General features: G+C 41.6%; 2 protein-coding genes across 2 annotated transcripts in view; one reads left to right on the forward strand and one right to left on the reverse strand.

The window, feature by feature from the left end:
- Nucleotides 1–1,402: 1,402 nt before the first annotated feature.
- Nucleotides 1,403–22,790, forward strand: part of IDUA (alpha-L-iduronidase) — a 46,504-nt gene continuing 25,116 nt past the window's right edge. Inside the window, exons 1-2 of the mRNA XM_082301336.1 lie at nucleotides 1,403–1,796; nucleotides 4,841–4,981. Of these exons, the coding sequence (XP_082157462.1) occupies nucleotides 1,672–1,796; nucleotides 4,841–4,981 (266 nt within the window). The 5' untranslated portion in view covers nucleotides 1,403–1,671. The remainder of the gene's footprint in view (nucleotides 1,797–4,840; nucleotides 4,982–22,790) is intronic.
- SLC26A1 (solute carrier family 26 member 1) lies at nucleotides 10,766–21,133 on the reverse strand (the record flags this gene model as incomplete). Its single annotated transcript, XM_082301335.1, has 3 exons — nucleotides 10,766–12,286; nucleotides 13,655–14,305; nucleotides 21,044–21,133. 3 exons carry the CDS (start codon nucleotides 21,131–21,133, stop codon nucleotides 10,766–10,768), a joined length of 2,262 nt encoding a protein of 753 aa, XP_082157461.1.

Raw genomic sequence — 22,790 nt, forward strand, 5'->3', positions numbered from 1 at the left:
GTTCTGTTTCAGCAGTCTCTGAGGAAACGGCAGATTGGTCTCCAAGGCTCAAGTCTTGGTCTTCCGGATGTCAATCGGAATGGTCTGTGGTAGAACCCATGGGGTTCAGGGGGTTTCTCCCCTGCAAAGAACTTTTTGCTGAAATTTGTGGGTAAGTCTTTGATTGGGGACTGAGCTGTTGGCTCCTCTGCAAGGGATAGCTTCCACGTCCATCACAGCTGGGTGTTGGAGCTGCTGGCATCTTGTGCTGGCCCCACAACGAACCCTCCCCACTTAAAGTGAGGTCCAGGGTTGGTGTTAATGAGCAAAAAATCAATGTACAGCGTTTGGTTATTGGGTGTTCATCTCCTCCAATCTATCCCTCTGGAGAGGAAGCTAACAAAAGAGCCAATTTGAGTGGGTGCAAGGTCCTTCTCTCATGGATCACCCTTTCCATCTGGCAAAATGCTATCAGCCCTCACTGAAGCCCATGCAGCAGCACTCACCTGTGTCGTCCCAGCTCAGGGTGCAGCTAGCAGCATAGAACTGGATTCCCTCCCTGGAAGGCTTGATAAGACTCCTGAAGGCACAATAATAGGTAAACGAGAATGATCCTGAGGACCAGAGTCCCACCCCTTGGAAAACTGGCTCCTCAGGTACACATGGTAACAAACAAGCATTTAGAGAATCAAGCTACAGGCTGGTTGTGATAAAGCACATATAACACTTTTCACAGAAACATGGAATCATAGAATGTTAAGAGTTGGAAGGGACCTTCAGGATCACCTAGTCCCAACATCCCCCTGCCATGGGCAGAGACACCTCCCACTAGACCGGGTTAATCAAGACGTTATCCAGCCTGGCTTTGAACAGTGCCAGGCTGGGGCATCCACAACCTCCCTGGGCAATCTGTTCCAGTGTCTCACCATCTTCACAGTAAAGAATTTATTCCCAAAAACTAAGCTACAGTTCCCCTCTTTCAATTTGTACCCGTTATTCTCTAGGATTGAACAGCCCCGACTTTCATAGGCTGTTTTTGTAGGGGAGGTTCTTCAGTCCCCTTACAAACTACACTTTTCTGGACTTGCTCCAACAGGTCCACGTCCTTCCTGTAGTGAATCCCAGAGCCGGATGCAGCACTTCAGGTGGGGTCTCACCATAGCGGAGCAGAGGGGCCGAATCCCCTCCCTCCCCTGCTACCCACGCTGCTTTGGAGGCAGGCCAGGATGCGGCTGGCTTTATGGGCTGACAGCGCACACTCCTCTTTGCCATGCTGAGATCAATAAATTGGTTTACACGTAGTCAGCGGACACAACTCCCACCCTGCCCCTACGCTTTTCCGGGGAAGGAGGGTGGTTCCGCCCCCGTCACAGCGGCTTTCCCGCGGGCCTGGCACAGGGAGCGCGGGCGTGGCGGTGCGCATCGACCCCGTGTGGGGCGCGGGAGAGGCGCAGCCGCCGCCGCCCGCCCCGCGGCACCGCCGGGGGAGAGTCCCGGGAACCGGCGGCGCTGGGACAGCGGCCACAGCGCTGCGAGGTCGTGAGCACAGCGACGGGCAGCAGGCCGCCGGGCCCCGGGGCTCCGGGGGCGGGCGCCTCTCGGCCCCTGGGCGTGCCCTGGCGCGTCGGCAGCCGGCGGTGGTGGGGCCCCGCTCCCGGGCCCCGCTCCCCGGCCCGCGGCCCTCGCGGCGCCATGGGGCTGCTGCTGTGGCTGCTGCTGGTGCCGCTGGGCGCGGGCTCCGCGGCGTACGAGGTGTACGTGGATGCCCGGCGAGCCGAGCGGCCCCTGCAGCACTTCTGGAGGAGCACTGGCTTTTGGTAAGCGCGCACCGCCCGGCTCCGGGCCCCGAGCCGCTGGGCAGAGGTTCTCCAGCTCTCGCCTCGGCTGCATCCCGCCCTCTCGATCCCGAGGGCGTGCGGACGCTGCCTTTTAGGAGCAACCGAGGCTCTCCCGGGCTTGCTGCTGTGGGATCAGAGGGCCCTTGCGCCGCTTGCTGCTTAGCCTGCTGCTGGACCAGCTCCACCAGTGTAGGGCGGGATGTGGGATGTGGCCAGTTAACGTGAACTGGCCAAAAGAGGGGCCTAGTCGACATTCCTTCCCTTTCTGACTTGCTTCCTTGCCCCCTCGAACATGTAAAGTCCTTCCCCAGCACGGTACATATGTTATATTTCCCTTTACTTTTCAGTGTTTCCATTGCCAAGGCCCCTAAAGGGCCCCAGTCAAAACTTCTGATATTTCTAGTGCTACCAGACAAAAGACTGGTAGTTCTAGGAGTTTGTTCTTCTTGACAGACATTTTCCAGATGCACCACCTTTCCGATGCAGCCAGTGGGTCAGGCTGACCTAAGTTAGAGGCAAGGCTGTGACCATGCAGAAATCCCAGCTTCACCACTCTGTATTCTGGTCATGCTTTGCTTCTCGGAGAAAGCCTGGTCTTGCTCAGCTAACTGGGGTTGGAACAGCCTTCAAGTTTTGTGAGACTACTAAAGGCTTCTAGCAGGCATGAAAGCAAGTGATGGTATATGCCACTGCTATGGTTGTATCTTTCTCTAAAGTGATTATAATCTCCTTCATTTAGGCATACAGTGGGTTAAATAACAGTTATATGGAAAAGAGTTGGAATAGGGGTTGAATCAGAATGTACTTTGGAAAAAGGAATTTGTGTACTTCTTTTGTATAATGCATAAGAGTCCCCTAAGACACAACTTGCAAGATTTTCTTTAGTTTTCCATGGGGGGGAAAACAGAACAGGACCTAAAATACATTGTGATGAAAAGAAATGTTTGGGCTTTCAGGTTTTGGTATTTTTTTTCTTTTGTTGTTTCAATTTTTTGTTTTAAATTTTGATTGCAATATTAGGAAACATTAATGAAAATCTGCCTTTAAAATAGTATGTTTAGCCCATTTAAACTGCAACCCATGAAACACTCATGGTTTTAATTGTGCCAAAACTTTGGAGAGCTGCAAATGTGAAAGACGTGTGAAGGAAAGACAGAGGAACAGTAGCAGAGGCAGAGGCTATCCATGGGTCAGCAGTTACTCTTTTATAACACCTGACTAACACTGGTATTTCTGAAAATCCCTTGAAAGCTCATGCAGTGACACAACTGAGTTCCAGCTGCTAAAGCTTCTTTTCTGGGCAAGTGCACAGCTGTGGATCAGCAGCTGAGAAAGCCTGGGAGCAAGGCTTGAAGTTCTCTTCGATGGGCACTTGGCACTCAGAATAGGAAAGGACAGATACTGATAGCACCACTAACAAAACCCACTGTTCCGTCATCTTTCTTTTGTATTTCATTGTAGTTTCTGCAAGGTTTCTCTCTAACAGGGTGTGAATTTCATAGTGGTTATTCAACATGGGCTAAGCAAAAATAAGTGTCTTTGCCACTGTTGAATGGAAACCAGTTTGAATTTCAGAGTAGTAGTAAAGCACTCCATCAGAATCTGATTGTTAACGTTGTCCTCATTCACTGGAACATTTAAAAATACCCAGATGGCTGATACATTTTTAGTTAAGAGTGAAGCTGGTAATTTCTCAGTATCACTTGTGTGATTTGAAGCTATCTTATGGAGATGGTTTTTAAGTGCTTTGTATGCTGGCGAAATTGCAGCATTATAAGTGGATGTGGTTTGTGTGAAGACTTGAACTTTCAGATAAGGATGCAGGAGATGGGATAATAGATAGGCAGTATCTCAGTTGTGTCAAGTTCTTGTCCAGGTGGGACCAGGCTTTTCTCCATTTGTGCACGGATGGTTATATAGTAGCAGGTTAAATCCGTAGAGCCCTGAGTGGTGGGATGATTATGTGGATGGGTACAGAGTAGGCAAGGATGTCATAAATGTCTCTTCCCAGCAGAGTTACAGTCAGCACAAGTCTGGTCGGGATTGTAGGAGACAGACTACAAGGCACAGACTTGAACAATATGTATATAGAGTGCCATCAGAGCACAAGTCATCTCTTGTTGCAGTGTGAAGACATGGATATATTTTACCAAGCCAGAGGGACAGTATTGTTTTATCCTTGTAACACAAATACTTTGTCATTCAAAATGTGCACCATACAGGGAGGCTTAATCAAAGCCCCTGAGGGTGCCCAAACCCAGTGAACTGTGCAGCATTCTAAGTTTCTGACTTGTGAAGGGTGGGGTTGAGATCTCCGTCTTGCAGTATTTATCTGTGGAGATACGAACAACAGAAGTTTGCCACAGTGTAATGTTAATTTCAGTGGAATAAGTAGACATCAAAGTCAAGTTGATATGATTGTTGCTGTATAGCCATGAACCTGTAAAAGTGCTTGCAGAATCAAGCATAGAAACCTCAAACTGCACACTCCTGTGCTTTCTTATGCTTAAGGGTTAGCTGAACATGGCTGAAGAGTGTGAAGGCTCTGAGCATTTAATTCTGCTTCTAACAAGTGTAGTAGCATCCACAGCGGAGAAAGAATTGATGTAATTGCATGAACTTCAGCAGGAAAGTCAAGCCCATATTTTTCTTACATCAGCAAGTCTGACTTCCACTGAAAAGCCTAAAACTGTGAGCTCCTTTATGATTAGTTACTCAGAGACAAGGCGTCTGTCACTGTATTGTTTCCTCTGGCCACTGTTGCCTGAGATTGCTGTCTGTGCAGCAGGGACTGCTGAGACGCACCCAGGTGATATTCTACTTTGCCAAGCAACGTGTACAGCCAGTTGGCCCCAAATAACCTGCAGCTACATTTTGCTTTCATCTCATGTTAGGCAGTGCTGCTCATGCCATGTAGGAACATGCAGGTAGTGTAGGGATGTAGCATAGGAATCTTTGCATGCCCAGTGGAGCTGTTATTTAATATTGCGATGTGTTTCTTTTCTGTCCATCTTTTCCTGAAGCCCTCCTTTACCTCACAGCCGTGCTGACCTGTTTGACCTGAGCAAAGACCAAGAGCTGAACCTCGCCTACATTTCTTCTGTTCCACATGGCGGCATTGAACAAGTTCGGATTCATTGGTTACTGGAATTAGTTGCTCTTAGGTAAGCAAACACCTCAAGTCAAAGTCTAGGAAAATGTGACACATTAAAGGGTCCAACAGGTGCTCACTTTGATGTTTATCTTAGCGTAGTTGCAAGCTGGGCATGTCTTTGCTTCCATGGAAGTCAGCTAAGTTCCAGCAGTTGGGGATTATTCTGGAGCTTTTTGAGATGAAGAAAGACATAGTTTCTGCTGAGAAGCTGAGGGACTAAAAAGATGGCTTACTTTTTAGTCCTTTAATTCAGGAGATGGGAAACAGCAAAAAAGTCCAACCAAGGTTGATACAGGCCTGACTTACTGAGAGGTCCAAATGAAAGGTGCCACTAATCCTTCTGCCTGTCATAGGAGTTATTTTTTGCATCCTGAACCCCCCTGTGTACTGCATCAATTGACAGGTCATGAGAACTAAACCAGGGTGAATTCAGGTAATACCAGTTAATATCGTGTTCCAAAAGGTTTCGTATACAAAATGGCATTTTTGGTTTTAGGGAAATACATGTCAGACTTTAGGAGGACACATGGAATTCATTGCCTTTCAAGTCCCTTTTAACTCAGTTTGAAAACACTCATATCAAGATGCCCAGTGGGAATAGCCAAATAGCCAGATACCTAGAGCGGGAGCAATTGGTCTATGAGAGAAGACAAACCATAAAAACCCCATGAAAAGTTGTAATAGCAGTTAAAAGTTCTGCCTGGCTCAGACTATTGCTGAGCTGAGCATATTTACAATCCACATCATTGTTGCATCTGCTGTCCCAGACACAGAAGGATGGGAGTTTACCACTGTAGGGAAGCAACGGGGAAGGAGAGCTCAGACTCTGAAATGGCATGTGAGCAGAGGAGTAGGGAGTTTCAGAGTGTGCATTAGGAGCAGACTTCTTCTTCCTCATTAAAGTGTGCTTGTGTATGTCAGTTTTTTAGGAGGGTGGTCAGAAGTCCTGCACGCAGGTAAGTGTTGCTTCAGTACCCTAGAGTGGCCTCTCTTTGTTAGTCCATCTGTGAGTATAACAGGTAACAAGAGCTCCTCGCTCTCATCTTTCCCTGTGGAAGTTTCCAGTAAACACACTTTCATGTGTCTGTCTCTTTCTCTTACTGGTCTGTGGAATATGTCCTCTTGGAGTGACCCACTGTCAAAGATAACTGTCACTGCTCACCACTACTGGAGTCCCCGTCTAAGAGATTTCTCCTGGGGGATGGGTTGGTCTTTCAGGTTTCTGTAACCAATTCACTTGGGAAAAATCAATGAGTACGTTTGGAAAGAAAATAGTCATATCTACACTTGGAGCTCAGAATCCCTTCTGGCAGCCTGTCATGGCTGTGCCATGTGTTGAATTGGACTTTCCAAATGACTGAGGGGGAGGAATGCATCCTGCGTCATGGATTCTGCTCAGCATTTGTGGGAACTGAGGCACTGAGTCTTTTAAAGTGGGATAAAATCCTTGACACTAGCAAAATTCTAGGACCATGTAAACATAGCAATCAATCAAGAAGTCCCCCAGAAACCTGCAGTGTCTCAAAGCTAGGATTCTAACCTTCTAGCCTCAATCTTTAGCCCAGCTTTGACATGTAGAAATTAGAAACTGCTGCTGTTTAGAACCAAGCTAGAACTTCTCATTTTGCAAAAAAAATGTGTATTTGTCAAAGACAAGAAGACATTTAAGTTGTGGAAGGACAACCAGTGGACTAAGTGTCAGCAGTTTTGGAAGGTGAAGGAGCATGGAGCCTGCAGTCAAACACTGGGACTGAAAAAGCCAACAGGAGCAGGAACGGAAGTCCAAGCAGAGAAGTTCAGTGCTGATGCTTAATTTTGTGCATGTGCAAATCTCTCCCTGAACCAGTGATTTCCAGAAGGATGTAAAGAGGTTTTGAGTGCAACCATCTGAGTGTGGAACTGTATTATGTCATGGGGTTGATGAGTAGAGAACATTTCTTGAAATGTGGAGATGGGCACTTGACTGAAGAACAGCACTTAGAAAAAACAGGGGACCAGGAGATAACACCTCTGTGGAAGTCTAACAGAGACCTTGCTTTTCTTCACAGTTGTGTCATCTGTAAAAAGGTACCATGTTTCTCGCAAGAACTAGATGTGCTCAAATAAAAGACTGCCACCTTCCCTTCCTCACTTCTGTAATGGTCTTTCTCATTATGTTTTATAATCCCCCAATACCAAGTGCATTCCTTTATTTTAACTTTTTCTAGTACAGCAAGCCCCCCTCTTCATCTTTTTCTTTTTTCTGAGTTAGCCCATTATTTCACCACCTGTGAAAGGATACCACAAAGCAAACTGTTTTCAGAGAACTGTTTTTTATTTTCCAACCAAAAGCATGCATTTGTCTCTTGGTCTTGTGACACAGGAATGTTCATGATTGTGGGGGAACCCAAGGTGTCTTTCATGGACTGGAAAGTTTCCAGGTTGTTGGTTACCAGTGCCAGTAAATAGAGCTATTTTGACACCTAGACCACACATTCTGGCTGTGCTTCACTAGTCAACAAGACAGGACGCTTTGAGCTGAAGACTCTGGCTCTTTGCCCAGTTCCAAGGGACACACAGAGTCCACAAGTTAAGAATCCTTTCCCATTCTTATGTAGCAGTACTAAGCTCTGTCGGATACATGATACATGGTAAATCACAAGGCATCACAGTGAACAAAAATATAGTCAACCTACATGAAGCATATAACATTTCCTAAAAGGCATATAATGATTTTATTTCAATATTAGTATTAACCTAGTTGGAATTACAAGCCTATCCCCAGCTCCTCTCCAAGACATGATAGCTAATTTCTGGTAGATTAGGAGAGAAGAGAATCAGCAGTTTTTGTTAATTTTCAATCTTCATATCTTTAATCGTAGTATAACTCAGTATAGCAAACATAAATGTACCAGAAAAAGGCTTGCTTTTTTAAGTTACCTTTTACATACTCCATAGAAATAATTCACAGTCTGCCAGCATCCCCACATCATAGCACTGAAGCTGTTTCCCTGCTGAGTTCGACATTGTCCAACACAGTTGATTATGAGCCAGCTCTGCCAGTAAAACCTAAACAGGAAATTGTTCTTACAGTTTCTTCTGACCAATAGTTTCTTTCTTCATAGTATAAGTTGTAAAGTTTACCTTCTCTCTTATGCATAGTCGTTTCTTTGCTTAGGTATCCTTTGGTACCACACTTAAAATAAATATGGTGAAAAAGAGACTTCCCACTCCTAACTTTCTCATCCTCTTCATTGTTCTCCAGAGACTCTTGGAAGGATACACCTTCCATTGGGATTTCTCTTTCTTTTTTGTCTTTTAAAATGAGATTAATCTAGAGTTAAGGGTATCTTTGCATATTTTTTTCTTTATGTTCTATGTTGGTAGCTTGATCCATAAAGCTAAAAAAAGTGTAGATTGGTAGGAAGTTTTATTTGACTTCCATTGACAGCTTGCTTAGCACAATGGCCTAAGAGTGTCTATATTGATACTGTCTGGCAGTAACTCTTATAAACCCAAGTTTCCAGTAAACACACTTTCATGTATCTGTCTCGTTCTCTTACTGGTCTGTGGAATATGTCCTCTTGGAGTGACCCACTGTCAAAGATAACTGTCACTGCTCACCACTACTGGAGTCCCCATCTAAGAGATTTCTAAGGCCTAAACAGGACCTTAAAAGAGGTATTCCCTGATCAAAGAAGGGTTACAAACAAAAGCAGGCACAAAGCAATATTTTGTCCTTGGGCCCTGCTCTCTTCCTTGTAGAACAGAAAGAACCTAATCATACCAAGTAAGCAATTTAAATAATAATGTGAATTGCTTTGTGACAGGAAAATACTGCTGGTGGTCAACCCTTTAATCTCGTGTCAGGTGTTTCTGTCAGGTTTTACTGCTTTAGCAGTACTAACAGTGTGCAGCTGATAGGCTTCTTTTGTAATGAGTGCATGAAAACGTCAGCACTGAATAACCTAATACTGTGCTAGTTGTAGTCCCAGTGAAGATACTTTTTGTCTTTTGGGAGCGCACTGCATTTCCTCTAAGAAAATACTTATTTCTGAGACACAGACAGGCTCTGGGGCACTTGGAGAACCTCAGTTTGACTGTTCTTTCATTCAGTGACCTAAAAAATTGAAATGAGCAAGTCATATGATGTGTTGGCTTGACTTTTTTTTTTTTTTTTGAATGGGACAGCAAAGAAATGGCTTCTGCATATATGGAACCTGTTTTTAGAGTCTGTTGTAAGAGGCACAGCTGTGATGGAATTTCCTTCCATGCTTAATGCTGTGTGAACCTGACATGAAAAAGGAGGGACAAGCGAGCACAACTGCCTTACCTTTTGTGAAGGTAGTTATAAACTTGAGTATGAACCAGGATATTCTGCCCATGCCATGGGCCTGAACACTGAACACGAATTGTGTTACAATCAAAATCCAAGTCTGTTCTTATTTGTAAAGAGAGAACATGCATATACAACAATACAACTGATGAGGGGAGTATCACATGACATAAAGCATAATGAACACCAGTTAATGCAAATTATTATAGAAAGTAACCAGCTCTAGAAGACATGGTCTAGTAGACCTCAACTCAAAGATTAATATGATAGGAAAAAAAAGCCAAACAAAACAAGCAAACCCCCCACAATGTGTGTAGTATGTACAGTGATGAAAGTTCTTCAACATAGAGGGATACACAAGTTACAAAGCATTGCTCTGTTTACTTGACCCATGTATGTTACTTGTAATACTTCATTAGCATTGCATCAGAGAAGACCAGCCAGGCAGTTCTGACTGATCCATCAATCCCCTTCAAGAAAACTCACAGATTTACCTTCCCACCCTACCCTATTTTCTCCTGTTTTTCTTTGAACCCAGGCAGGCATTTGTAGGAAGATGTGCTGCGTCACAGCTCTGAGGTTTTATGTTTGATGGTCCTTATGTATCCCTGAATTAGAGTTGCATCTGCCCACCAGAGGCAACTTATTTTACAGGATGGTACAACTAGCTGGGTAGCTGCCAGTTAAAGCCATTAATTTTTCTTAATCCTGTTTATCGTCTTACGAGTTACAAGATTGTGCATCAGAGTCATATTTCTTCCAGGATAATTAGGGGCATCACAGTCTTCAGTAACTAATTATGACAGATTTGATCCAATAAAACAGATGACTCCTGTGACTCCAAAGCCAGCAGTTTTTGGAAATGGTTGTTTTGAGAGGAACCTGTGATGGATTGTAGTTTCTTCTCCTGTGGCAGGTTATACTGTTAAGCCTGTGTGGTTAAGGAGGAGCGATATTCTGCATTCCACAATATTTTATACATTTTATTTGTATGCAAACAGCGGGGACTTGTTTAGGAGTACACCTAGAATGTTTGGAAGGGGCAGGGCCTTGCAAGCCAGAATTTAAACCATTATGTGTCCAGAATGATGTATTGATTGCATTTTCGTGGAAGTGGCTTAGCCTTCTTGACACAAACCAGCCACTAAATCACTGGGAGAGCAAGCTGATACTGGGCAGACCTTCCACCACAACAGTCCTCTGATGTCCATGTTGGGTCACAATGATCATGGTACAAGGGACAAGTCAATCCCAAATTGTCTTTGCCTGCATTTTAAAGTGAAAAATGGTAGTCTAACCTGTTCCGCGCTTGTCCTGGACTGTCTCTCCAGTAGCTGCTCTATGTGACATATGACATAAAGTGAAGCTCTTAGGGGGGAATGGCTTTACACAGCCAACAGTGTGTCTGATAATTTACTTGTTGCAAACTGCCCCTCTCCATCTGTCACTTCGTAGCGAATCATCAGCGAAGATGCAGGGTTAAACTGAGCAATCTGCTGAAAGCTTTTGGTCTTTTGCAAACAGCACAGCATTATGTATACTGTAGAATAGCATTTCCTGCATACATCCAAAATCTCTTCCAAAGTAACCCCCTCTTTTCAGAGAGTCTATCACTGAGGGATTGCAGCAAGCCAGGAGAACAGAAATGTTTAAATTCTTGTAGTCTTTCAGGATTTCCTTTAAAGTATTAACTCCAGTGGTGTCCAGAAATGAGATGGAAGAGCAATCTACAACAAGGGCTTGGAAATCAATTTGCTTAGGAACTAGTTGCAAAGTGGTTTCTCCAATGCCCAGTCCATTAGCAGTTCTGTGATTTCCCTTTTTCAGATGCTGCTTTTCCTTCTTCTCATATTTCTTCCTTCTAGCAGCTTCTAGGTTAGGATCTAAATTGGTTAGTCTGTACAGAGACTTTAGGAAGTAGTTTCTATTTGCATAGTAAAGTGGGGCCTCAAACCGAAATATTTTGACCTTTGGAACAGTAGAGAGATTTTCATATTCTAAGTCATCCTCATAAAAGCTTGTGTCTTGGATCTGACCAAGCAGGGCTGTCCGTGGCCGCTGGGTCCGAACAATGATGCATAACATGGAGAAAACAATGCCAACCAACAGCCCTATTTCTGTGCTGACCAAGGCAGAGGCAGACATGGTAACTACCCAGACGAGTGTGTCCACCTTATTCACATGGTACCGTGCTGGCACATCTCGGAACTTCCTCAGGGCTCCCCGAAGGCTGACAATGATAATACAAGCCAAGACACACTTCTGCAAGGAGTAGAATAGAGGTGCCAGGAAGAGCAGCACCAGCAAAACCATCATTGCACTGATTACTCCAGAGATTTGAGTCTGGCAGCCTGTAGATGTTTTGACGAGTGTTTTTGCCAGAGCTGCACTGGTTGCAAAAGAGTGGAAGAAAGAAGGAATGATGTTGCAGAACCCCACAGCAAACATTTCCTGATTGGCTCGGATGGTGTAAGCGTATTTCTTTGCAAACATTTCGGAAAGGGATACAGTGAAGACAAAACTGACTATGGCAAGAGGCAAAGCATCTACAGCAACTCGGAGCATTAAGTTGAACTCTGGTACCTTTGGAGGGATAAATCCTGTTGGAATAGCTCCAGAAACACTGGATGCATACACTTCATTTAACTTACCATAGTGTGACACCAATGTTGCCACAACAATAACTACCAGCTCTGTGGGAAGAGGAAATTTCAGTTTATGCTTATACCGATCTCCGAGTTCCTTAGCAGTGACCAGCACCACGATACAAATGGCACTTGTGATGACATCACAAAGGTTAGCCTGAGAAATGTTCCGGAAGATGTTAATCCAGGTAATAACAAGCATCCCATGCCCTTGGCTACGTGGAATTTTTATTCCAATCAGATACTTCACTTGAGCTGTTAAAATGGTTAAGGAAGCACCAGTTGCAAAGCCATCTAGTACGGATTCAGATAGGTACATAGATACAAAACCCAGACGGAAGATCCCCATTAGAACCTGAGGAAACAGAAAAAGAAAAAAAACCCAACAAATAAACCATGAGCTGTAACCATTGCTGCAAATAATTAAGTACAGATGGGGGAGAACTAGCTGGAGGTCAATAGCATTTGGCTATTTCAATCTTGAAACAGGAATTATCCTTTATTGTTTCCAGTCTGCTTTTAAAACATGTGATTCCTTTTACTGTTGTGGAATGCTACAAACCCAAGAGGTGAATGAGGAGTTTGAGACAGGGTCAGTCAAACATTTTTCTGAAGTGGCTTGCCTGATTTTTATTTCCCATGCAAAAGAGCAGTGGGTCCAAAATACTTCTATTATACCACAGTCAGTTTTCTTTTTTCTCTGTCTTAAAGTGAATAAAGTTAAAATGTATGGCTTTTTTTTGTAAACAGAACTTGAATGACAGCAAATAAGATCCCTATTTTAGCTGTTGTATTAAACAGCTTTTAATTTTAGCCCTCTGGACAGGAGGGAAAATGGAGCACAGACAGCCTTTATGGCATGTCTAAGACCAGAAGTGGCAGAACAGCTCACAAACTCCAGGATTCTGTCCTTAACTAGTTGATTCTTCTTCTTTAGAAGGTTTTGGAAAATAGAACTTCACAAGGGCATTTTTTTGTTCATAAATGTGACCTGAAATTTCTTACTACAACAGGAAGATAGCTAGCTCTTTCTTAATTGATATATATATATTGATATATATATATATGTATGTTTACACACACACACACACACACACACACAGAGTTAATAGATAAGTATGTTCATGATGCTTTCTTCTGTGTTCACTTGATATCCTTGTGATGGCAGCATGTTGACAAGTGTCAAGGAGTCCAGCACAGCCATTGTCTGAAAAGTAGGTTAGTCAGTCGATTTCTCCTCTTGTCCTTTCTTTGAATTATCTTTTGGGCAGTTTGTTAGAAAATAGCACCCCTAGCAAAACACTGAGCTGCACATTCTGAACTTGTAGAAGTAGATGAGTAGGTCTACACCTCTATTAATATATCTAGGGAAAGAGAATTATTTCTTCATTTTTGAAGTACACAGCTACCTGGGAATTTCCTATATCTGTACTGGGGCTCATTGTCTCATGAAAGTAACAAGGCCAAGAAGCAGTAGAGTATCAAAACAATGGTCTTTCAGAAGACTCTTGTTTTACCTGTGTTTGCTAGTAGCTAAGAAAACTGCTAGCCTCATGGTGTCTCTGAGTTGCCTACAGTTAGGTTTCCTGGGGAAAACAGTCCTAGGTACATTCAAATGAACTGATGATGTATCTCATTGAAAGACAGTCAAGCCAAAGCTTAGGTCATGCAAAAAAGCTTCAGGAACTTCATACCTTGCCTCTGGATGTCAGCAACCACTTACCTGATACACTCCTGCCACGAATGTCAAGGCTGTAGCAATGCCGATAGCATAGCACTCTTTCCCACACTCGGCATTTATCCCCACAATGGTAAGGTTGAAGGCAGTTGTGTTGGACAGACTGTCATTCTGCAGAGAGCCATCATCTGGGGCTGGTGGGGCATCATCATTCAAGTCAAACCCAGCCAAGAGAAGTTCTCGGTCCACAACTTGTCCCACCATTAAGCTTATCAAGCTGAAAATGCCAACTGAGACATGACGGGATGTGCCCATTAAGAAATAGATGATGTTGGCAAAGAATGATGTGTAAAGGCTATAAATGGGCTTCAGACCTGCCAGCAGTGAGTATGCAATTGCTTGAGGCACCAAAATGATCCCAATCACTAACCCAGACATAACATCCCCCCAAATGTACTCTTTGCACTGGTACTTGGGAAGCCATCGTAAAACAGGAAAGAAGTCCATAACAAAGTTCTTCAGCTTCTGTGGTGTGCAGGAGCAGCTCTTTCTCAGCTTAGCTAGGATGACTTCTTTCCTGTTAATCTTGATGTGAGGCTTTCTTTCCATGAGAAAGCAGGATGAGGTGTTGTTTTCCATTCTGGTAGCATCAAGTGGTCTTTCCATTTTCCCAGTGTTTACTTCATTTATGTGTTCCTGCAAAGTGAAGAAAACCTCTGTTAGGTTGCAATTCAGGAAGGTTTTCTTAGCACAGTCGCTTAACACTGTAAGTTTGTCACCTGATTTTGCTTTTAAGGAAGCATCATCCCAACAAGAACACTATCAGAGGGCTCCAGTGACACTCAAGTCTAAGAAATAAATCTGCCCTTTCTTGCAGACATTAAAGAGTAATTTCAATTGAATCCTGTTTGTTCTATTAAAGAAAAATGGGGTTAAAGTAATTTCTTTGTGTGACAAAGATTTCCATCATCTATTCCAAATGTTCCATCATAAAGGTCTTTGTGAGCAGAGGCAGAACTTGATGGTGTGAAATAAACATGCACTAGTGAGGTAGGTTATAGTGTTTCTGTATAGGGAGTACATCTTGTAGTCATTGATTTGTCACTCACAATGGGGTATAATGATCTGTCACTGCAGTTGTTGTCAATGCAGAGGAGGAAAATGTTGCTGGTAGGACCTGTAAAGCAGAGTTTTCTGGAGAGCAACAGTTTAGTCTTACACAAAAGATATGCACACAAACCATTGATGGACTCTTTGTAGCTTCTACATAACATGAACTTGTTGAATTGTAGATTGTTTTGGTGTGCAACTTCTGGTAATAAATACCTACTCACAAATGCCACCACACTGGCAACATATGGACCAAGCACCATGATGTTACCATGTCAGAAGAGTGCTACATGTTAGTATTTTCACATTTAAATCCATAGTTACCCAACTTTACTCTCGCAGTAACGAGATACAAAAAATAATTATGTGTACAGCCAAACAAACACAACAGTGTTTCGTATGGTTCTCCTGCTTGTTTTCTGTTATATGATGACTGGGATTATTTGTATGCCCCTGATGGGGATGCTTTCAATGTCTCTTGCCTCAATGGACACAACTGTTTTCACCAAACTCAACCTCTGCATTTTTACTCAGTTGTCAAATTAAATTGAAATTAGCTTAGTGCATTCATAAGTAGTTTTGGGGTAGGTGGGAACATGACTAAGAGGCAAAACATGCAAGTGCCCTAACTTACATAGCTCCAAAAATAAAATAGGAACACACAAGTGGAAAATGTTAAACAGACTATGCCAAATGGGAAATCTTGTCTTCTGCTTAGCAGTGGAAAGAAAGAAGAGAGTTCCACGTGAGGATGCCCATATATGAGTAGTGGGAGATAAGGAGTGACTCATACTGATCTAGATGACGATAGTATGTACTAGTACAACAGTATGCAGAACTTCTAGGAAAGCAGACCGTCACTAGGCTCAGCTTCTCCCAGTGTCATTAACAGCCAGGATCTCTACATCAGAGCTGTTTGGTGCCAGGAGTGACATTGCAATAATGTCAAAGCTTGTCTTCACTTACAAGTAAAAGCTGTTTCTTTCCTCTTTCAATGTTTAGAGACAGATTCTGTACCCATCAGTTTCATAAAACTTGAAGTACGCTTACTGGCACAGTATTCTGTTGGTAAATTTTAATGGTTTTAACAATTAATACACAGTTTAGATGCTAGTGACAGAAGTCATCATTCTCTGTGTAAATTTAATGTATTTTTTTGTTGTTAAGAAGAATATTTTGATTTGTTAATTTTTGGTAGCAGCCTGTTAAGGTGTAGAATTCCAAGTTTAGAAAAAGCAAAGTGTTTATGAGTCTGACTGGAAGCATAATTGAAAACCAAAAAAGTAGATTATCAATAGCCTGTACACTTTTGATCTGGAGCGGTCCAAATAGAGGGTGGCTTATTAGAAAGTCTTTTGTCTATCCTGCTTAGAAGTAGTTTTCAAGATTTTAATAATTACGTTTTGCCGCCAGATTGAAAATAATAAGATACATATCTGTAACTAGTGCAGAACTCTTAAGCGAGTTCTCAGATATCATGATACAGCATACAGATAAACGATACAGTATGAGTTCTAAGGCTATGCGAAGTTTAACCGTAATTCAAAGCAGGATGTTTAGGTGTTACAGGTAATTTATAAATTTATAAAAGGCACAGTAGAGATTCTTGTTAGAAATGTGTGGACTGATTGTCCAGGTTTAGAAGGACCTGCATAATAGTCTAAATACATTTTACATAATCAGTAGATTTTTATCCATCCCAATTAAATAAACCCATTTTTAGTTCCCATTGTGCTTGTTACATACATTTCTTTGTGTTTGTAAGTAAGGTTTATTTTCATCATAAGGGAAAGCTAATTACAATTTCATGTAATTATTTAGAAAGATCAATGTTTATTTTTTTTCAATGCTAAGTTTACTTTAGACCCTAATGTACTGCATAGTTATGCTAGCTGAGATCTGCTTGTACAGGAAGTAGGTTGGATCTAGTCTTTGTTAGAATGCAAAGGTGACAGAAAAGATAAATGAAGTTGCAACACCAAGAGAAGTATTTGAGAGCTTATGAATGAAGTTTACCAAATACAGAATACTAGCAAATGTAATAAAGACACTAATTTTTAAAAGGCAAAAGCTCAATACTTCCTATCTTACCTAAATTAGTTTGGAGAATGAGAAATTTGTGCATGAGGACAGCAAGTCCTTATTCAAATGCCAGTCACTTCTTACAGCCGAGTGAATTCAGCCAGCCAGGAAATAAGTACTGTGCCCTTGCTCTACATACTTAAAAGCTGGTGGGCAGTTCAATATCCAATGAGTGCTTTTTATAGGCTACATAAAAAAGATTGCATCAGCTTCTGTACACTAGGCTCATATATTTAATTGCATAGTTGCTGTCTGCCCCTCTCTAATCTCATACAATTTACCTGGAAGTAATTTGGTATTTACCAAAAAAAAAAAAAAACCCATTGCAATTCAGATGTGTGTATTGTTTGTGCAACTCCCTGAGGGATAATAGTGATTTTTAATACATGATTGAAACATAATTTCTTTGGAAATTTATTAAGAGATCTTGTGTTTGAATGATAGTTTAGTTATATGTATCTATTAGCTATACTGCCTTACTGGATAATCAGAATAATAGCTTTTTGTAAAAAAACAACCAATCCTCCCCCTCTCCCCTCCCCCCGAAAAAAAAAAGCTAGCACAGTAAAGTATGTATCTTCTGTGTTCAAGCTGACAGGAAGTAATTTTCTTCAATTCTTTTTTTTTCCTGAAAATAAAGGTTTCCTTCCTGTAAGTAACTGTTTATTCTACTGTATATGCATTCAGATTCCATGTCAAATGAACATGGTAGCTGCAGTGCACTCAGCTCTCAACCTATATTGGTATCCAGAAACTGTTAATATTTAAAGTTTCCTTGTTGCTTTTAGAATACCGTAAAGCCACACCAAGTAAGGGAAGGGACACTGTTATCAGCAATGCATTTTTCAGCTGTATAACCAAATAATTGTCAGCTAACTCATTGCTTCACGTGAAGGAAATGGGATTCCACCACAGATACGTGCTATCCCCTGTATGCTTGTGCAGCCTAGCAGAGCTTGGAGCTTCCAATGTTCTTGCCATCTCCAAAGACAAAATGGTGGAGAGATCTGTCTGCTGCTGTGCACATGAGCCGACTCCAGCCTTCTGATTCCGGCACTGACATACACCACCATCCTTCCAAAGTGGTAATACCTGAGAAATATGCAGGAGCCCTAGCAGTGTCAGTAAGTGGCTTCCTTTACTGGTTCACCAAATGACCCATTTTCAGCTTAGGCCATACTATCAAATGGAAAATGACTGTTTCACTCTCCCTTTCTTCCTCCAGAGCTCCACAGAACATAATATTTGCATTTTATTCAAGTCATCATTTGCTGAAAGAGCTGTTCTTAGCAGGGCTGTACAGATGAAGCAGCATATAGCATAAAACATGTTAGTTCATTGTATTTGATTTTGGTATTGGTAGAACTGTTTAAAACAAGTGGAAGTTCACTTGTGTGCACAGTCATGTATATGTTTAACATTCATGTAATTACAACAGAAAGTAGTCTTGGTTATTTTTAATTGTACTTTTGTGTTTGGAATCTTCACAGTGAAGTTTTTTCAAGTTTCCCTTGACCATGTGACCAAAAACAATTGAGCAGAACCTTGTCTGAACAACTCATTCTTTCAGGTTAAGTGCATTGACTCACATTATTTTGTGAAAAAAAGGAACAAGGGAAAGAGCCATTCAAGCCAAACAAACTGCTGACTTTCCAACTGGCCTTTCTTCCTGTCTTTTCATCATGCCTGTGACCTGACAAAATCTTTCGGCAGGGTCAGAAATGTTTATCACAGTATGTTCATGTGGGATTTCTCTTTGCGGATTCATTGGCAGGCAGTTTCTGCTGCTGCATGTATAACCATTCTGAATGGATGAGTTGTTCTTTGTGAAACAGCACAGCCCCCAAAACCTTTTTTTCCCATCATTTTGCCTCCCCATCCTGATTGTCCACCAAAAAATCTGAAGCTGTATCTCTAGAAAGCCCAGGAAGGAGTAGCGAGAGTGAGCCTGTCTCCTGTGCTAAGGATATATTTTAAATTCTTTGTTTAGGACAGAAGTCAGACAGTATCATAGCTCTATACTATCATTGCTCACTTGCTGAAATACTGACTTCAAGTGTAAGTTGGGATAGAGCCATTTAAAAACTTCGAGCCAAGTGATGTTTGCTGTTTTCTCCATGTTTGAACTATGAAAAACGAATGTGGTTAGGGTGGGTTTTGTATTTATTGTTGCATAACTCACAGAAAAACGTGAGAGACATCAGTTTAGTTAAACATTTGATAGGAAACACAGGTGTTGAGTTAAACTGTTCATATTGCTCATCTTCATATTAGAAACCTTTCTTGGCTCTAATGGCTATGACTATGTTACTGTTCTGGTTTTGAGCAATGGCACAATTTTGAAAAATCTCCTTGTTCAGCCTCATGGTGCATAGATTCAATGTACAGAGGTGTGTTATTCTTGCAAACCAGATTTTTTTTCAGAGGAAGGTACCTAGAAACTATGCCCCAGTGCACTCTGACCCTTTACGGTAGCATAAAAACCTAAGCCAGCAATTTGGTGCTTTGGACATATTTGAACAGATGTGGGGAGTACATTTAGTTTGTGAGAACTGACTAGTCTGAAATAAATCCCCTGAGCTGCATGTAATGTAAGACAATACTGCTTTAGCACATACTGCTTTGATTTATTTATCTGCTTTTGTTCTGCAGGGTTGCTTAGATATGTCAACATAACCTAAATGTTTTAGAAGTGATCAAGTGCTAAAACAGAACAAGTGAGATGAATGTTTCTCCCTGTTTTGCATTAGCTGTTGTATTTTCATCTTTAGGACTAAGATGTACTTGGAAGCAGACTTAAGCAAGGTGCCAGCAACCAAAACCATTTATTTATACACTGATCTAGCAATCTGTCAGACTATAGGTACAGAACATGGCAATGCCTTTTAGGAAGATTATGTGAAACTTAATAGACTTGGTTAGTTTTTTCACTATATTTGGGCAAAATATTGTTGCTTCAAAGCACTTTGTTGCATTTCAGTTTTAGACTAATTCAGAAGTGAAAGAGGAAACAGCATTCCAGCTTAGTGGTCTCTACTAAGTCAGGAAAGCCAGATCAAGTCCTCTGCAGATTAAAACTGCTATAGAAAGGAGAGATTTATTCTGAGAGTCTTTTAGATTTGTGTGTTTCTAATAAAATCTCCAATTGATAATTTTTATTCCCAACTGTAAATTGGTCTAGGATTTTCCAGGCAAGTTAGGCTCTTTTTTAAATGCTTGCGTTCACCAGCAGCTATGATTCAAATCTTGTTTTCCCAAGGATTCTCAGTTCCATATCCCAGTGAGTAAGGTGACAGTCACTGACAGGTAACAATCCCAGAGCTGATGAGCAGGCGACAGTGGAACTCACACAGTCAGCCAGCGCCTGTTGTTAAGGCTGGCCCATCAGATCATCTTTGAGAATGATCATATATGCAATTAAATGATCAAGTAGTTTCACTCGTTCTCAAGAGACGGGTTTTGTTCAAGGATTCCAGAACATGCTGTTCTAACTATTGACATGCACTTGAAGGCAAGACAGCATTATTCTTCTGGAGAGTCTTAGGACATGACCACTAAAAAGGCATTTCCTGTGGAGTCAAAAAAACATTCCTAAAAATCAGATTTCTTGCTTTTGGAAAAGTAACTGTTTCAAAGTGAAAGTCTGTTATTAAAAGAAAAAGTCTTTCAAGATAGCTTTTCAAGACCGGGTCATCATTCACAAAGTTAAATACTGAGCTCTGCTTTCTGCCCTGTGGTTTTGCTGGACATTGTTTAGCCATACTAAGCTGTCATAGAGAAAACCAAATTGATAGTCCATTCTCGTGGTTTTTCCTGTTGTCTTCTGTGGCATCTTGTGTTTACTACATGCAATAAGGACAGTATTTTGGAAACACTCTTTTGTACTTAAGCACTGAGAAAATGCTCTCAGTTTCAATATCAATGTAGTACTTTGAGAAACAGATAAGCCTAGTATATGCCGTTTTTAAAAATAGAATTAAAAACCAGCTAAATGGTTGAACTCTTGGATGAGGGTTGCAGGAAAGATAATTGCTGTACCATTTACAGCTGACTGCATGCTTTACAAACTTTTGCCCAGTGTCTACCTTATTAGCAATATTTATGAACAACAACATAATGAGAAACCAAAAAAAACCATCATGAGCAAAGTAAGTCAAAAGAGGAATTTCTGCACCTTTGAGAACAGGCAAAGAAAAAATTAACCTGAATTCAGAGGCACAGGAAGGGAGACAAATCTCTTACCTGAATAGCTTTTTGACAGGAATGTACCAGCTCTGTTTTTGCCCGTTGGAATGAATGAAAATCTTCAGACAGACATTTCTCTATTTGCATAAAGGATAATTATTAGCTAAATATTCCTCAAGGTAAGAATGGGTAGTTATGGAATCTTAAGCTTCCTGTTTGGTAGTGTGTTGTCACTTCTATATTTTTGTAAAGCTGGATATATATGTAGCACTAGCTGAGGATTTGAGTTTAAATAATGCATAAGATTATTAATTAACTAGCACTGATCCAAAAATTGTGCTGAGTTCAGGCTAGCACATCTCTGACCTTTGAAGCTACTTTTCATCTGAGATTTGATCTGGTTTATGCATCCTCATGTAGCATTAGGTTTTGATTTTACATATTGAAGGTGTATGAATAGAATTTCCGTCTCGCTTGAGATTTGTGCACTTTGCAGGCTGGAATAAGTACTGTTCTGCTCAGTGCATAGGATGGGATGGCTGGAGGTCAGAGTTCTGTTCCTACATGCCAGCACATTCAGATCACAAGATTTGTTGCTTTTGCATAAACCAAAGACTGTAAAATGTAGGCAGACCAGCAGGACAAAGATAGACTTTTCTGTTGAAAGTCTACTTCATTCTTTTGAAGTATATAAATGACCAAATTCCCTCTCAGTTATCTTAGATCTTTGTATAAGTGCAGACCTATCCAAATGACAAATAAACATCTATCTCCTCCTCTTGACAAAGGTGATAGGTAATGTTTAATGGTTACTAAGCAGTGAAGATAACAGGTTGGGCACAAGGCCATGACTTGCAGGAACTGTATTCAGCTGGCCTACGAGCTAAGGGATGAGGAGATGTGTCTATTTCTCAGCCAAGGAAGAGCATGAGCAGGCATGCAGTAAGAATCTGAGATGGGAGTTTCAAGGCCACAAAAAGACTATGTTGCTGGCTTGCGGAGAGGTGTGGGGGGGTGCAGTGCACAAGCACAACTAGAGAGGGCCAGGTTCCAACATTGTCTTTTATCCCAGTGCAAAAAGTTTTTTGCTGCTCTTTAAAAGTAAGAAGGAAACATAAAAATTATGTAAATGAAAAGTCAAAACTTAGGTGAGGGTGGAGTAGAAAGGGAAGCATCTCGCATCTGACTTCTGTGATGTTAAACTGGTCATAGATTCTTAAAACTACTGGCTGTTACCAGGAACTTAGACTTGGTGATAGTAGTTGTGATGTTCTAAACTCAAAATCTAAAGAGGGTAATTTCAGTCTTACTAAAATCCTGTTTCTTGCTTCTTTATTATGGAATGTCTTGTCAACCACTCGCATCCCTTTCCCTTTGCTAAAGTAGCTCTTAGAAGAAAGGGGATGCCTTACTGCATAACGAATTTTGCACACTGGTCAGAAAGATGGTGTGTTTCTTTGGTCTTGTGCTCTACAGAATAGAAGACTTCACTGCTTCTGTTAATTTAATTTTAGCCTTGCAGTATTTCTTCATTAAAAATAAAGTGACTTAAACTCAAGTCTCTCAAATTCATCCTTTCATCCATTTTACTGTCTAATTGTTAGAAACAAGAGTTATCTTGTCTAGCCACCTCCTAAAATGCGTGTGCCATCTGCTTCAGTACTAAAGTAAGCTTGCCTACTCTGTTGTCCTTCACAATGCATTAAATATTTGGAAACTCTCTGAGTTCTGGTATCTGCAATCTTGGAATTTTCAGAATAATTGGGGTTTGCCCAACTTAACATTTTTTTGACAGAGACCTCTC

The sequence above is a fragment of the Coloeus monedula genome, assembly GCF_965178545.1.
Source record: "Coloeus monedula genome assembly, chromosome: Z".
Lineage (NCBI taxonomy): Eukaryota > Metazoa > Chordata > Aves > Passeriformes > Corvidae > Coloeus > Coloeus monedula.